We start from the raw sequence: 14,479 nt of genomic DNA on the forward strand, positions 1-14,479 counted from the left end.
CCTCTAACAGGGCATTGTGAGGATGAAATAAAATAATGAATATAAAGTGCCTAACAGGTCTGGAACACAGTAAATGCTTAGAAAAATAATGATGACATGGATAATAATAGCCTCAAGCACTATATTTGAACACTTAGACTATACCACGTAAGGTATGAGTGTGGCTGTTTCAAAATGGAGAGTGCAGACTATTTCCTCGGAATGTACTTATTCCCCCACCCTGTCATCTGGCCAGCACTGGACAAAGAATGTACTTTTAAAGGATGATGATTCCTGATGATTTTGACTTTCAGGGGATGAACCTGAGGAGTCTGCATTTTAACAATCTCCAATCATTAAGGTCACTAAAATTTGAGAGCCATAGATTGGGAAGCGAGGGTTTCAACATGTTGAGGAATCACACTTGGACCCGATGATACAGAGCTAGAGAAGGAATGGACATTGAAGACTGCAGACTTAGAGAGGAGCGGCCACATGACGTCAGTCTTGGGCCCAGACACTTTCCACGGGTTGCCGGTCTGCGTAAGGGTGAGCTACCTGGACCATGTTTGGCATGGCTGAAGCAGTATGGAGCGGAATAGTGAGTGTGCCAGTCCCAAATAAGACTGAGGGAAGGCCATGGGGGAGAAATGTGGTCAGAGCAAGTCAGAAGGAGCCATCCTATCCCATGAGGCTTGAGTACTCCTTCAAACACACCCTTCCGGCCCTATTCTCATGATTACTCTTGGTTAGGAAGAACTGGGGTGAACATGCTCCCATTGGGGCCCAGAACCATATTTTTTCCTTCTTATGGGAAGAGATCATTATTATTATATTATTGATCATTATCCCTAAGCAACCTCCATCAGAAGGTCATTGTATTCTTTAAGATGCTTCCTCCAAGGAAGGATGAAAATTCTATGTAAATACCCCTTTTTGAAGTTCTTCTGTTGGGGACTGGGCTGATTTTCTTCTTCTTTGTCTAGGAAGGGCTGGTGGTGATGTCATTTTGTTTAAAGACTCACCCGGGGGTGGCACCTGTAGCTCAATAGGTAAGGGCGCCAGCCACATACACCTAGGTTGGCAGGTTCGAACTTGGCCTGGGCCTGCTAAGCAACAATGACAAATATAACCAAAACCAACCAACCAACCAAAAAAGCCGGGAGTTGTGGTGGGTGCCTGTAGTCCCAGCTACTTGGGAGGCTGATGCAAGAGAATTGCTCAAGCCCAAGAGTTTGAGGTTGCTGTGAGCTGTGACGCCAAAGCACTCTATCAAGGGAGACAACTTGATACTCTGTCTCAAAAAGAAAAAAAAAAGATTCACCCGGGACTAAGGGACCGCCACATTGATTGGTTTTACTTTGGCTCTGCCTTTGGGAAAGTAATAAAACATTGGGCTCCCAGGCGCAGATGCCTTGGGCTATCCCTGTGGTCCAACAATGACCACATGCCTTCCCCTGGCCCACTCCTGACCACTAGGAGGCAATGTCAGCAAGAGGTTTGGGACTCCTCCATTCCTCCTGGGATGTTTTCTATCTCTAGGCCTAGAAGCTGAGAATGTGTAGGAGATACCCAGAAAAAAAAGGGGAAGCTTTCCTGTGGTTTCTAAACATTGTAGTAAAAAAGAATGAAGATGCACTAGGGCACTGAGCGGGGTCACCCCTATTTTTGGGCAATGCTTGCATAGGTTTCTGTTTTTTTTCTTTTTTGAGACAAGAGTCTCACTGTGTTGCCCTGTGTAGAGTGCCATGGTGTCATAGCTCACAGCAACCTCAAACTCTTGGGCTCAAGTGATCCTCTTGCCTCAGCCTTCCAGGTAGCTGGGACAACAAAGCCCACCACAATGCTCAGCTAGTTTTCTGATTTTCGCAGAGATAGGAGGTCTCACTTTTGCTCAGGGTGGTCTTGAACTCCTGAGCTGAGGCAATGCTCCTGTCTCAGCCTCCCAGAGTGCTAAGATTATAGGCGCAAACCACCGCGCCCGACCCAGGTTTCTGTTTTTTTTTTTTTTTTGCAGTTTTTGGCCAGGGTTGGGTTTGAACCTGCCACCTTTGGCATATGGGGCCGGCGCCCGGCCTTTGAGCCACAGGCACCACCCCAGGTTTCTGTTTTTTGATCCCGAACATCCCAGGCCCAGGTGCTGAGACACAAAGCTATGCATCTTTTCTTCTAAAAATTAAATCCATAGACACAGTTATCATCCCAATGAAGCTTGAAACCAGTCAAGCACCTTTTTATTTTTAAAAAAAGAAAGAAAAAGTCTAATGGTATATAGTCTACACATGCTACAGCTAGTGTTTCATCCCCCTCCCTCCTCATATTATATATACTCATGTTTTTCTGTGTGTGTTTAAAGGAAATAAAAGCCAGCACCAGAGTCTGTCAGTTTGCCAAGAGTACGATGAGTACCAAGATCCCCATCAGCCCATGAGCAGACACAGGTGGCAGGTGTCAAATATCCGCTGTTCCTAGAGGGATGTTAGAAATGGCCTGTGACCTGGGGACCCCCTGAAGCAGGAAGTGTGGACTGCATAAGGTAACCGTGGTTTACCATCACTCTGTGTGTGGGAGGGATACTACTACTTACACGGGCTCAAAGACACACCCAGGAGTAAAATATGAACTTAGCTGTGTTAGAATTACTTATTGCTGATGGAAGCCAGGTGGGGGCACTTTCTAAACAGATAGGAGGTCTGAAGGCAAAGACTACTTGGCTATAGAACTGTGTTTGGCTGTTTTAAGGACAATAGAGGTTGAGCCCCTCGTCCCTGATTGGCTGACTTTGGCTAAAAAACAGGGAACAGAAGGAAGATGGAATGCTGGAACTAGAGGAAGGGCTTGGTAACTTGGCGGGATAGCACCAGAAACCAGACATTACCCCCCACAGACAGGGACTGTGCAGTCTGTGGGAAGGGTGCTCAGAGGGTGGTCCAAGAGCAGGGGAGCCTCCTGATTTAGCTTTGCAGCTCTGCCTGGGGCACTCACAGGCCGGCAGATGTTGGGACCTTACCCGAGTTAGGGACATCTCCTCTAGGCCAAGGGAGGAATGCCAGCTGACTAACCTTTCATTCAGACCCGTCTGACACTGGGTAATCTTTGGTCTGTGGTGCGGTCTGGCTGTCTGCACTCTACACAAAAGCCGTGAAGGGTGGATCTAGATAACCCCTGGAGCAGAAATAAGACATGGCTCAGGTTGTTAGGTGTCCACTGCCACAGTCCAAAGGGAAGGGCAAGGCCTCCAAGGGTATAGCCTAACCCAACACTTAAGAGATGCTGGCATGGTGAGATCGTGGGAGCCCAGCCTTGAATGTTCTCGTTCTTTTTTTTTTTTTTGCAGTTTTGGCCAGGGCTGGGCTTGAACCCACCACCACTCCCTACCACCTCCTCCCCCCACTTATATGGGGCCAGCACCCTACTCCTTGAGCCAGGCACCACCCTGTTCTCGTTCATTTGTTTTTGAGACAGATTCTCACTTTGTCACCCTCAGTAGAGTACTGTGGCATCATAGCTCACGGCAACCTCAAACTCTTGGGCTCAAGTGATTCTCTTGCCTTAGTCTCTCAAGTAGCTGGGACTACAGGTGTCCACCACAACGCCCGGATATATATTTTTTTTTTTTAAGAGATGGGGTCTTGCTCTTACTCAGGCTGGTCTCAAACTCCTGAACTCAGGCAATCGACCAGCCTCAGCCTCCCAAAGTGCTGGGATTCCAGGTGTAAGTCACCATGACTGGTAACGTTCTCCTTGATGATGGCAGGGGTACTTTGACGGCAGGGGTAGTTTCTTCTTCTTTATCCCACTCAGGGCTGGGTACTTGGTAAAGGCTAAATAAATACTAGACCGTCCATTCCTCCCTCTAAGGTATTGCCCAAGTCCTACATGGATTCAGCACCTGTCCTATAAAGTGGCAAGAGTGTTCTCCCACTTTCCACCTGGTAGTGAAATCCCCAGTGGCCTTGGAAAAGTTTTAGGGCCACAGACTTTGCCTTAGAGAGTGATAATATGGAGTGGCCTTGTGGCACAGGCTTAAAATGACTACAGAGAGCCAGGTGTGGGCTGTAGGGAGCCCCCAGGAAGGTAAGGGAAATAAAAGTGGTTCGAGTTGGAGCTCAGCTAGCCCCATGGTCTCGGCTGGGACAATGACATAAACCCACCAAATGGCAAAGAGAGATTCTGAGCAAAATGTTTGAGCAAAGACTTATCAAGTGGTGGTCTTGAAACTAAACTCAGATTTTCCGAAGTTTTGGTGGCACCAGGGGCTGTGCATTTGCCCAAGGATGTAAGATAAAGTAGTCATCACAAGGAAGTAAGCAGTGGCAAAGAGAAGAAAAAAATATTTTGCCCACCTTCTGGGCTCACATTTGGCCTGTGACCAAATATATGACCAAAGGGTGAAGGGAAAAGACACCCGAATTCAGAGAGAGAGTCACCTAATTCCCTGGAAGCCCTGTACACACTTCCCTGCTGAGGGCAGAGAAAAGTCATGAGCAAGAGGGAGTGGAAAAAACCAATTTGAGTCCCAACTCGGTCCCTGTTTGGACAAGGCCGGGGCATGTGACCTCACCCCCTCAACCTTAATTTTCTGATCCTATCCACCTTGCAGAGGTGTTGTAAGGGTTAAGCGAGGAAGCATGTTCAGGCACCGGTAACCTGCCCGGTGCTCAGCACAACAATCATTATGATGGCCCCGATCCCTTCCAGAGCCATGATTCTGCTCTGTGGGAGTTTTGCATATGCTCACAGAATCGTGATGACAGTCCTGGGTGGTGCAGACCTCAGTCCCCAGTCCAGGACAGCTAGCGGAGTCACTACAGATCCACTTTAGTTGGGTTGCACTGGTAGTTGCCTGGATGTATCCATCAGTGATGGATACAAGTATCCATCACTTGTAGCAAAAAGGAGCTGGATGGAAGAGTCCTGAGCCCGAGGCATGACCCAGGCAATGGACAGTGAACAGAGGAATGTGGCTTCTGTACCTATAGTTCATGTTAGAACAGTAATAATAATAATAATACTAGTAAAAAAAAAAAAAAAAGCAAACTCTTTCATTTGCAAGAAAACTTTGTGTCCAGAGAAAGTGGAGCCAGTCCATTCCCTATCAGCTGTTAGGACTCGTGGGAGGAAAGGATGAGGCAAAAGAAAAACTCCTTCAGTGAAGTCAGCAGGCAAAACTCAAAGCTCTTCACAGGCAGAGATGGAGCCACACACATCCCAGTCTACTCAGCACCTAGCGCAGAGTAGGCACTCACAACTCACAAAATTCCTGACAAGGTCACTGAGAGTCAAAAGCAAATCAGAGTTCTGGCCAGGTGGGGTGGCTCATGCCTGTAATCCTAGCACTCTGGGAGGTCTAGGCAGGAGGACTGCTTGAGCTTAGGAGTTTGAGACCCTGCCTCTACCAAAAAGAGAAAGACAAACAAAAAAACCAAAGAATCCTAGCCGAGCATTGTGGCAGGTGCCTGTTGTTCCAGGAAAAAGGAAAACTGGGAGTCTGAGACAAGAGGATTGCTTGAGCCCAGAAGTTTCAGGTTGCTATGGGCTATGTGATGCCATGGCACTCTGCCTGGGGCAACAGAATGATACTCTGTCTCAAAAAAGAAAAAGAAAAAAAATCAGAGTTTTGTCTTTTGAAATGTAGTCAAATCATATATAACAGCTTCACAAAAGCCATCTAAGCCAAATTAGATCAAAACTCAGGAAAACTATGCCATGGGGCCTCCTCCCAAGTGAGGGGACCTTCGAGAGGAGGCAACCCTCCCCAGCCTCCTTTCTTCCCCTGGCTGCCACCTGTTCCCACAGTTCTGGGCACAAAGCTAAGGGGCCCTGCCCCAAGCCTTTCTGGGCGATGTGATTTGTAGGTGACTGGAGGAAGGGACTACAGATGCTACTGGAGATGAGGAAGCTTTCTCCAGCAGAAGCAGCCAAAGCCCATGCGGTAGAGGCAGGGTGGAGAAGAGGGCTATTTGCACACAATCTTTGGCCTGTGGGTAGATAGTGAGCATCCCCAGGAAAGCTGCCTTTGTGGTTCCGAAAACATACAGCAGATGACCATGAGGAATTGCTAGGGCAGGACAGGGCAGGGCTACCTTCTCTTCTCCTGCAGGCTCAGCTGTGACTGGAAGATGTTTTGCTCTCTGACTCCCCAGGAAGCTTAGTTCCCAAGCACGAATTGTGGGCTGGAAGCTAGAAACCTTGGGTCCTGAATCGGGTTCTGCAACACCTTTGCCACGCCTCTCTACGCCTCTGTTAACCACATCTTCAAAATGAATGGAAGGCCTGCCCTTCTCCCTGGGAGAAAATACACTGGGAGAGTGCATGAAAAAAAAAAAGAAAGCCACTCTACACTGCCAGAGAGGAGCAGGAAGCAGTGACAGGGGGGGCACTGTCTCCTTAGGGGCTACTGCATGTTATGTTTAGTTTGATGGAGATCGAGCTGCTGATCTTCAAGCCACCAGGGTACCTCGAGGCTGGCACATGAGACTACCTCAGTTCCCTTTGCTCCACAGCTCCTTCCTATGGTGTGGGGCGGGCGCAAGCCTGGAAACAGGGCTCTGTGCTAACTACCAGGACCCTGGCCTCCCTCTGCCATGGAGAAGCAATTGTTGATGGGCTATCTGCTCCAGGCATCCAGCAGCTTCTATCTTACCCTGCCTGGCTTGCCTCTTACAGGGGAAAGAGCAAAGGCATTGAAGTCTGGCAGGCCTGGATTCAAATCCTCTCTCCTCCTTTTCTTAGCTAGTGTGATCTTGGATGCATTCAGCCCAAGTTTCCTCATCTATAAAATGGTATTATAAGGGAGGGTTGTTAGGAGGATCCAACATGAATACAAAGTGGCAAATACAGTGCTTGGCACCTGCCGGCTGCTCAGTGAAGGGGTACTCACAAGAGGCCTGGCTTGTGAATGGCCTATTCAAACTAACTTTGAAACTCTTGCTCTGGGTAGACAAAAACAAAATGCTCCATGTGGGGAGTGGGTAATCTTATTTAAAAGCCCTGGATCAGCTCGGCGCCTGTGGCTCAAGCGACTAAGGCGCCAGCCACATACACATGAGCTAGCGGGTTCGAATCCAGCCTGGGCCCTGCCAAACAACAATGATTGCTGCTACCAAAAAATAAAAGCCCTGGATGGACTGGAGCCTGCAGGAGGAAGGTGCAGCATGCTCAGGGCTGAAACCACCCTTTAGGGCTGATTGTGGTCCCAAGTTAGCAGACGGGAGGCAGGGTGGCTGAGTGCACCTCCAGGCTACTCCTCGGATAGCTGCATCCAGTTGACCCTCAGAAGCTCATGGGTCTGAGGCCTGGGGAAAGAGGACACCTTCCCTGGGACTTGCTGGAAACTGACTTCTAGAGGATTAAGTTCTTCCTGGTACCAGGCATTTGGAAAACAGTCAATAAAGCCACTGGGCTTTTAGAAACATAAGGAAGTGAGAGCAGGTTTTCATGGACTGGGTGGGCTGACCCTTGGTGTGCCTCATCCACACAACAAGAGACACTTTCTGGAGTCTCTCCTCTAGTCCTAGAGGCCTTGGAGTCATGGTCTGACTGCTGGGTGACAATGCCAATTGCCAGGAGGAGGAGTTCTCTTAAGGCAGGGATGTAGACGGTGGACAGAAAGCCAGGACTGCGGATTCTGATCCTCCAGGGATGCTGTGATGGGAGGGATCAGACCCAGGGGCTCCCACAACTCACTCCTGACCCTGCGGGGAGGAAACCACAGTACTCCAGAGTCTGTCTGCCTTAGAAGCTGGGTGGAGAATGATAAATTAAGAGGCATATTAAATACGGGAGTAAAGCCAGCAGGGACCAGCAGGCCCTCTAGATAGAAAGGGAGGTGACTACAGCTTCTTTCTGAGATAGTTGGAAGGAATCCATCCTTCCCATGAAGGGGCCCCGCTCAGGACCTGGCAGAACCACCAGCCACTGCTGTTCTTTTCCCGGACTTCAAACACCGTTCCCTCTTGGAAGCTGCTGGTATCTTCATCTCCTTCAAAGTTGGCCACAGCCACATACAAAGAGTCCTTCGGGCCATCGGCGCTGGGGAGGGAGGCTATAGCTGCTTTCTCCCTGTTCTCTCCAACTTTGCTGGCCCCTCGTGGCCCCGGCCCACCTTTGACACGCACGTCATCTTGGCCTCCTAAGGAGTTGGAGAGAAAAGGTTTGGCTTTTGGAGGGACAAGCAGCGCACGGCCTGGAGCAGGAGCTGCCTTGCTGTCATTGGCTTCATGCTGTGGACTTCTGACCTCTAGCAGGGGCTTGGATGAGGAGGTTTTCTTGGGGGGTGGTGGCCTCCGTGGCGGGACCACAGGTCTCTGCTGGGGAGCCTCTTGGAGAGGGACAGGCGCATTCTTAGGCAAAGGATCTGTGGTCTTTGCTGGCCTTGGAGGGGCTCTGCAGGATATCTCCTTTGGGCTGAGCCCATCCTGTTTGCCCGGCCTATCCTGGGCACGGCCAGGCCCCTCTCCTGGGAGGAAGCTTCGGCTGAAGGCCATGTCTTGGCCCCCAGTAGCCTGGTGGCTCTCTCCATCCAATGAGGATTTCTCCTGGCCCTTGGCAGGCCTGAGCTTACTCCTGAGGTTGCAGATGTCCACTTGGTCTTCACCCTGAGGTGGCTCTGTTCTGGGGGAAGGAGCTGGTTTTGGCCTAACCTGAGGTTTGGTCTTCAAGAAGGGATTCTGGGGAACAGCTTCTGGCTTCTCCTCTGGCAGGTCAGCTTTGGATTTGGAGATAGGGCGGAGGTTGGGCTTCTTTACTTCCTTGGCCAATACCTTGTGGCCACACTCCAGCCCCATGTCATTTTTTAGCTGGAACAGTTTGCTTTTGTCAGGTTTGGGCTCTGGCCTCCTGCTCTCTCGGGCTGGGGGCGCATGTTTGGCTGGAATCATGGGCAGAATCATGCCCGGAGGCTTGGGGGAAGAGCTGCGGAGCTGCTCCATCCTCTGCCGTTCCCTCTCCAGCAACTCCCCTTCTGACTTAATGATGGATTCTTTTCTCGGGGGGAGGCTGGGCTTCTCCTCCAGGTCGGGGTCTGAGATCTCCTCATAGCCTGCCGAGGCAGACATGTCTGAAGATGCCTTCCTTGGGATGTCCTTAACACTCTTCCAGTCTTTGGACCATGGCATTGCAGAGTCCACGGCACCGTGTGGTGCATCGGGCAGGGGCCGGGAAGGGCCTGTGGCTTCAATGCCTGTATTGTTCTCCATTGTTACTGCTTCCCCGAGCCGGAGCTGGGTCACCTCGCTGGGCAGGGGAGCCAGAAAGTTGGGCCTGGAGGCACTGCTGGTCTTCTTGTACTTGTCAATAAAGGTTGCCGGGGCCCACCCTTCCTTATCTTCAATCTGAATGTACCACCAGCCACTCAAGTTCTTCTCGATCACCTGGAAGGGAGGATACAGAGAAGCAATTAGGAGGTATGATGCCAGGACCAGTGGGCAGAATGGCTGGAAGACTCGTGTGCAATTGGAACTCTACAAGCTGGTGCTTTGTAGTCTTCGGATTCTCCTACAGGGTCTACGGGGGTCATTGTGGAGACTACTGTGCGCCAGGAACATCTTCATGGGGGTGGGTACTTGCCAAGTTTCCAGTTTCCCCCAAGGGAGTCCCTGAGACATGGACTTGGGTGCAGGGACTTAACTGGATAGGTGGTGCCAGGAAGTACACACAGGAAGTGGTGAGCGTGAGAAGGGAGAGGCCAATTATGAATGAGTTATCGTGCTCAGCCACTGGGGCTTAACCTGCCAGAGACCCTTTGGGAGATCATACAGTGCCTTAGAATGGTCCCTCTGGGGGTGAGGGCATTTATCTGTTGGCTCCTCTTCAGTTTTGGGAGGTAGGGGGCTGTCAACTTGCAGAAACCTGTGTGCAGCTGCAGATCAACTCAGGGGGATGCAGCAGGCTCTGCTATAATTGTAAAGAATTACATGACAAACGCCTAAATTACCCTAGATCCTGGTTCCTGGTTGAACACCAGGCTGAGTAGCTGCTGGTGTTTATAGAGGCCATAGCAGATGAAAAATGCCTATCTTTAAACACCGGAATTACAATCAGCTGGAGGGGATGCTCATGTTTACACACAGAGAACTGAGCTGGCAGAGTGCAGCAGACTTTCATCTCATCCTCAGCTCCCTCTGGGTACACACCTGCTGAATGGATGGTCAGTTATTTATGTTTCCTATTTCTTTTTGGTCCAGTATTGGATGGCAGAATTCACAAAGGTGACAGGTGCACACACTGTATGTTATAAGCTGAACTGTCTCTCCCTCCTAATCAAATGTTGGAGCCTTTACCCCTTGTACCTCTGAGTGTGACTGTATTTGAGTACAGGGCCTTTACAGAGGTGATCAGGTTAAAATGGGTCATTAGGGTGGGTTCTAATGCAATATGACTGGTGTCCTTATAAGAAGAGATTAGAAAACACACAGACCAAGGGAAAACCAGGTGAGAACCCATCTGGAAACTAAGGAGGGAGGACACAGAAACCAAACCTGCTGACACCTTGATCTTGGACTTGCAGCTTTCAGAACAGTGAGACAATAAGCCACTCTTATTTAAGCTGCCTAGTCTGTGGTATTTTGTTATGGCAGGATGAGCAGACTAATATACTGCAGTTCTCTGGTCAGCTTTTAGGAGAGCTGATGAATGCTCACAATGCCCTGTGAGATGGGAATTGTCATCTCTTCTTATATATGCAGAAGGGAGTCTCAGTAGAGCTAAGGAACTCAAAGGGGTCTTGTAGAAAATCAGTGGTGGAGAAGAGTCAAAGGCAGGGGGTGGGTTTTAGAGCTTGAGGTTTTACCACCATCCAACCCTTTCTGCTTCCCAGAAAGGGGACTCTGCTTGGAGAGGGACTGTGTCTGGGGTGAGAAATTACTGATGGAGCAGTGCGTGGTGTGGGCATTCTTCTACTTGGAGAGAGATTGCAGCCACAGATCCTGTTCCAGGCTGCTGAGGCTGGGCTCTGGGGTCTGCAGACCTGGCTCCACTACCTACTGCCTGAGAGACCCCAGCCCAGCCACACCTCAGATTCCACACTACAGGAGGAGGAGGATAAGAACTTGCAGGACCTTCATGATGACTACATGAGTTGATGCAGACAACAGCACTTGGTAAAGGCTGAAAGGTAAATGTTCCCTGTGATGAAATTAGAGTTGAGGTCATGAAGGCAGCACCTAACGAGTCCCTCTGGATCTTTCTGGAAGAAGGGCACTGAGAACATAAACTCTTAACATGAGGATGGTGGCATCTCTGGCAACAATGAAAGGCCATGCTGGGTGTAGTCATTGTTGGCACATTCATGAATTCAACAGTGCTAGTACTAAGGACAGTAATCAATATTAGACGTGTCTATGAGATCTATTAAGCTTACACTCCTTGCAAAGTATGGTGGCAGAAGCCCTGAACATTTGGGTTCTTCACCGTCATAACTAGTGGGAGTTTTCATTTACTAGGACTACCATAAATAAAAGCAAATGCAGGATTACAAGAATGAGGGGAAAGAAGTGAGGCTGGGTTTTAAAACTGGGGAGAGACCTGGGTTCAAATATCAGCTCCACCAGTTACTAGCTGTGTAACCCCGGACAATCAATTTACCTAACCCCTCTGAGTCTCAGGAACCTCATTTGTAGAATGGGTTGATGAAATTGACCTCTGGGGGCTTCTGTGAAGATCATTTTACAAGGTAAGGCACCTAGAACAGGGAGGCACCTTCTTCTATTACTGCTACTAGTACTAACTACTTCATCTCGTCATCATCATCATCATTGGCAAAACAGCCTTGATAAGGAACTAAGCTGTTCCTGGTAGCCCACTGCTAGAATCCTGCAGTTCCATTAATGACTTTTGAAAGCTAATATGACATTGAAATGAACCAGGAAGCAAAACTGGGAAAGATGAAAACTGAGCATGTGGGTTTCTTATCCTAAGAAAGGAACACCTGATTAAGCCCAAAACTTCAGTGGTAACTATTTCCTACTTAAGTCCTTCATGTTACCACTGGCGGAACTTATGCTGACATCATGGAACAATAAAGCAGAGAAATTTCAAGAATGGGTTCTATTTGCTTCATGGAAAAAAATGTTGGATGTGTGAATTTTTTTTTTTTTTTTGCAGTTTTTGGCCGGGGCTGGGTTTGAACCTGCCACCTCCGGCATGTGGGGCTGGTGCCCTACTTCTTTGAGCCACATGCGCCGCCCTGTGTGAACTTTTTATTGGATCAACTTTGGCAAAAAATAGAGAATAAAGGCCAGAAACCAAAAAGGGGGAATGATTCTGGTAGAAGGGGAGAAAGGGCCCAGAGGCAGACTCTCTACTACCTCCTGAAAACATCAGAGATCCACCGAGTCTCTGCTTAATGCATCAGCACTAGCTTCAGAGCACTGCCCAGGTACCCTGAGCAGCCCTAGGTAGACTCGTGAGCCTTCCGAGCCAGGGAGTGGTGGTGTTTATCAGCAAATGTTTTCAGTTTACCAGCATGCTCAGACAATGGTGTGTGTTGAAAATGCTGGAAACTTACTGTTATTTTAAAGGTTTAATAATGTTTTTCAGCTCTCTGGGAAAGAAACCCCTTTGTAACATGCAAGTTGGACTTCCGGTTTTGAGATGGGAGATGGAAGATGGAATGAACAGCAGTTTCCCTTTGTGCAACAAATCCAGGAAAAGAAATAAATGAACCCCCAAACCAAGCATAGGAGGGAGAGGTCAGTAGGTCAGAAATGTGGTGAGGAATCACTGATGGAAGGAAGCTGCAGTCTTTTGTGAGGGAGGCTGTAGCCACCAGTGCTATGGGGAGTTCTGCCGCAAAGTGGGGGAGACTTCAAGATGGCAGAACACGGGGATGAGGGAGGCCCAGGAGCAAATGATGGGATTAACTGGGATAACATGGCAAAAGTGGCCAGGCTGGCTGACCTTTCTCTATGGCCTTTAGCCTATTCTTTTTTTTTTTTTTTTTTTTTAAGACTGGGTCTTAAGCTGTCACTCTGTGTAGAGTGCCAGGGTGTCACAGCTCACAGCAACCTCAGACTCTTGGGCTTAAGTGGTCCCTTGCCTCAGCCTCCCAAGTAGCTGGGACTACAGGCACCTGCCACAATGCCTGGCTGTTTTTTTTTGTTGCAGTTGTCGTTGTTTTAGCAGACCTGGGCCAGGTTTGAACCCACCAGCCCCGGTGTATGTGGCTGGTGCCCTTACCCACTGAGCTATAGGCGCTGTCCTAGCCCATTCTTTAAGACAGCTGGAATAAAGAAGGAAAGTGATTACAGGTGGAAACAGTAAATGTGAAGGGCTGGGTCGGACAGACATGACACTGCTTGGTGGCTGGCTCAGAAAGCCTGCGCTGCTACTGACACCAATCGGCTCCATGTGTGTGCTCCCAGCGGGGCTGTTTGACTATCTGCTATCTCTTCTTGTGCAGGCCAAAGCAAATATTGATACCATGAAAAGAACTGAAATAAATACCAATACCACTATGAAGAATTTATATAAGAAGTTTTTTTTTTTTTGAGACAGAGTCTCACTTTATCACCCACGGTAGAGTGCCGTAGCGTCACAGCTCACAGCAACCTCCAACTCCTGGGCTTAGGCGATTCTCTTGCCTCAGTCTCCCCAGTAGCTGGGACTACAGGCACCTGCCACAACACCCGGCTATTTTTTTGTTGCAGTTTGGCCGGGGCCGGGTTTGAACCCACCATCCTCGGTATATGGGGCCAGTGTCCTACTCACTGAGCCATAGGCGTTGCCCCACTATAAAGAATTTATAATTGACAAAAAAGAGTTAACAGTAACAGGACCTTAGACGTCCTTAGAGAGAAGCACAAGGGCATCCAATTCACGACATGAAAGAATAGTTGAAACAAGAATAGGTGACTATGACGATGAATCACTAAGAGCTCTTGGAAATGAAAATTACAATTGTTGGACTAAGACAAGCAATAGACTCAACTGTCAAAGAGCTAAAAGATCAAGCAGAATGTTTCAAAAATGCAGCACAATGGGATGAAGATGGAAAATATGAAAGAAAAGTTAAGAAACATGGATAATACAACCAGAAGTTCTCATATCTGTTTAATGACAGTTCCAAAGGGAAAGACTAAAAAGATGGAAGAGAGTCAATATTTAAAGAAGTTAAAGTGGAAAATGTTCTAGGAAGACCTCCTGAGTCCTTAGATGAAAAAGACCCAGCCCGCCCGCGCTGAGCTGGATAAAAATAAACTTGCACCTAGTTACACATTAGTGAAATTTCAGCACTTTGTTAATACTGAAAAAAAGATAAAGGTAATGAGGTACTCCTGAGAGAACAAAGAAATGACAGATTATGAACAAGAATCGGGGTGAGGGCAGCACCTGTGGCTCAAGGAGTAGGGCGCTGTCCCCATATACCGGGGGTGGCAGGTTTGAGCCTGGCCCTGGCCAAAAAGAATCAGGGTGAGAGTAGTAGCTTACTAGTAACACTGGATGCAAGAAAAGAATGAAACAATATATTCAGAGTGCGGATGGAAGACTAGTTCAAACC

General features: G+C 48.7%; 1 protein-coding gene and 1 pseudogene across 1 annotated transcript in view; both read right to left on the minus strand.

Moving 5' to 3' along the window:
- Positions 1-543: 543 nt before the first annotated feature.
- Positions 544-4,686, minus strand: LOC128568567 (uncharacterized; annotated as a pseudogene).
- A 182-nt stretch (positions 4,687-4,868) lies between these two features.
- The window catches only part of SH3PXD2B (SH3 and PX domains 2B), a 116,171-nt gene continuing 106,560 nt past the window's right edge, over positions 4,869-14,479 (minus strand). The window contains exon 13 of the mRNA XM_053566790.1: positions 4,869-9,353. Coding sequence (XP_053422765.1) covers positions 7,815-9,353 — 1,539 coding nt within the window. The 3' untranslated portion in view covers positions 4,869-7,814. The remainder of the gene's footprint in view (positions 9,354-14,479) is intronic.

Source organism: Nycticebus coucang, chromosome 17 (genome assembly GCF_027406575.1).
Source record: "Nycticebus coucang isolate mNycCou1 chromosome 17, mNycCou1.pri, whole genome shotgun sequence".
In the NCBI taxonomy this organism is placed as follows: domain Eukaryota; kingdom Metazoa; phylum Chordata; class Mammalia; order Primates; family Lorisidae; genus Nycticebus; species Nycticebus coucang.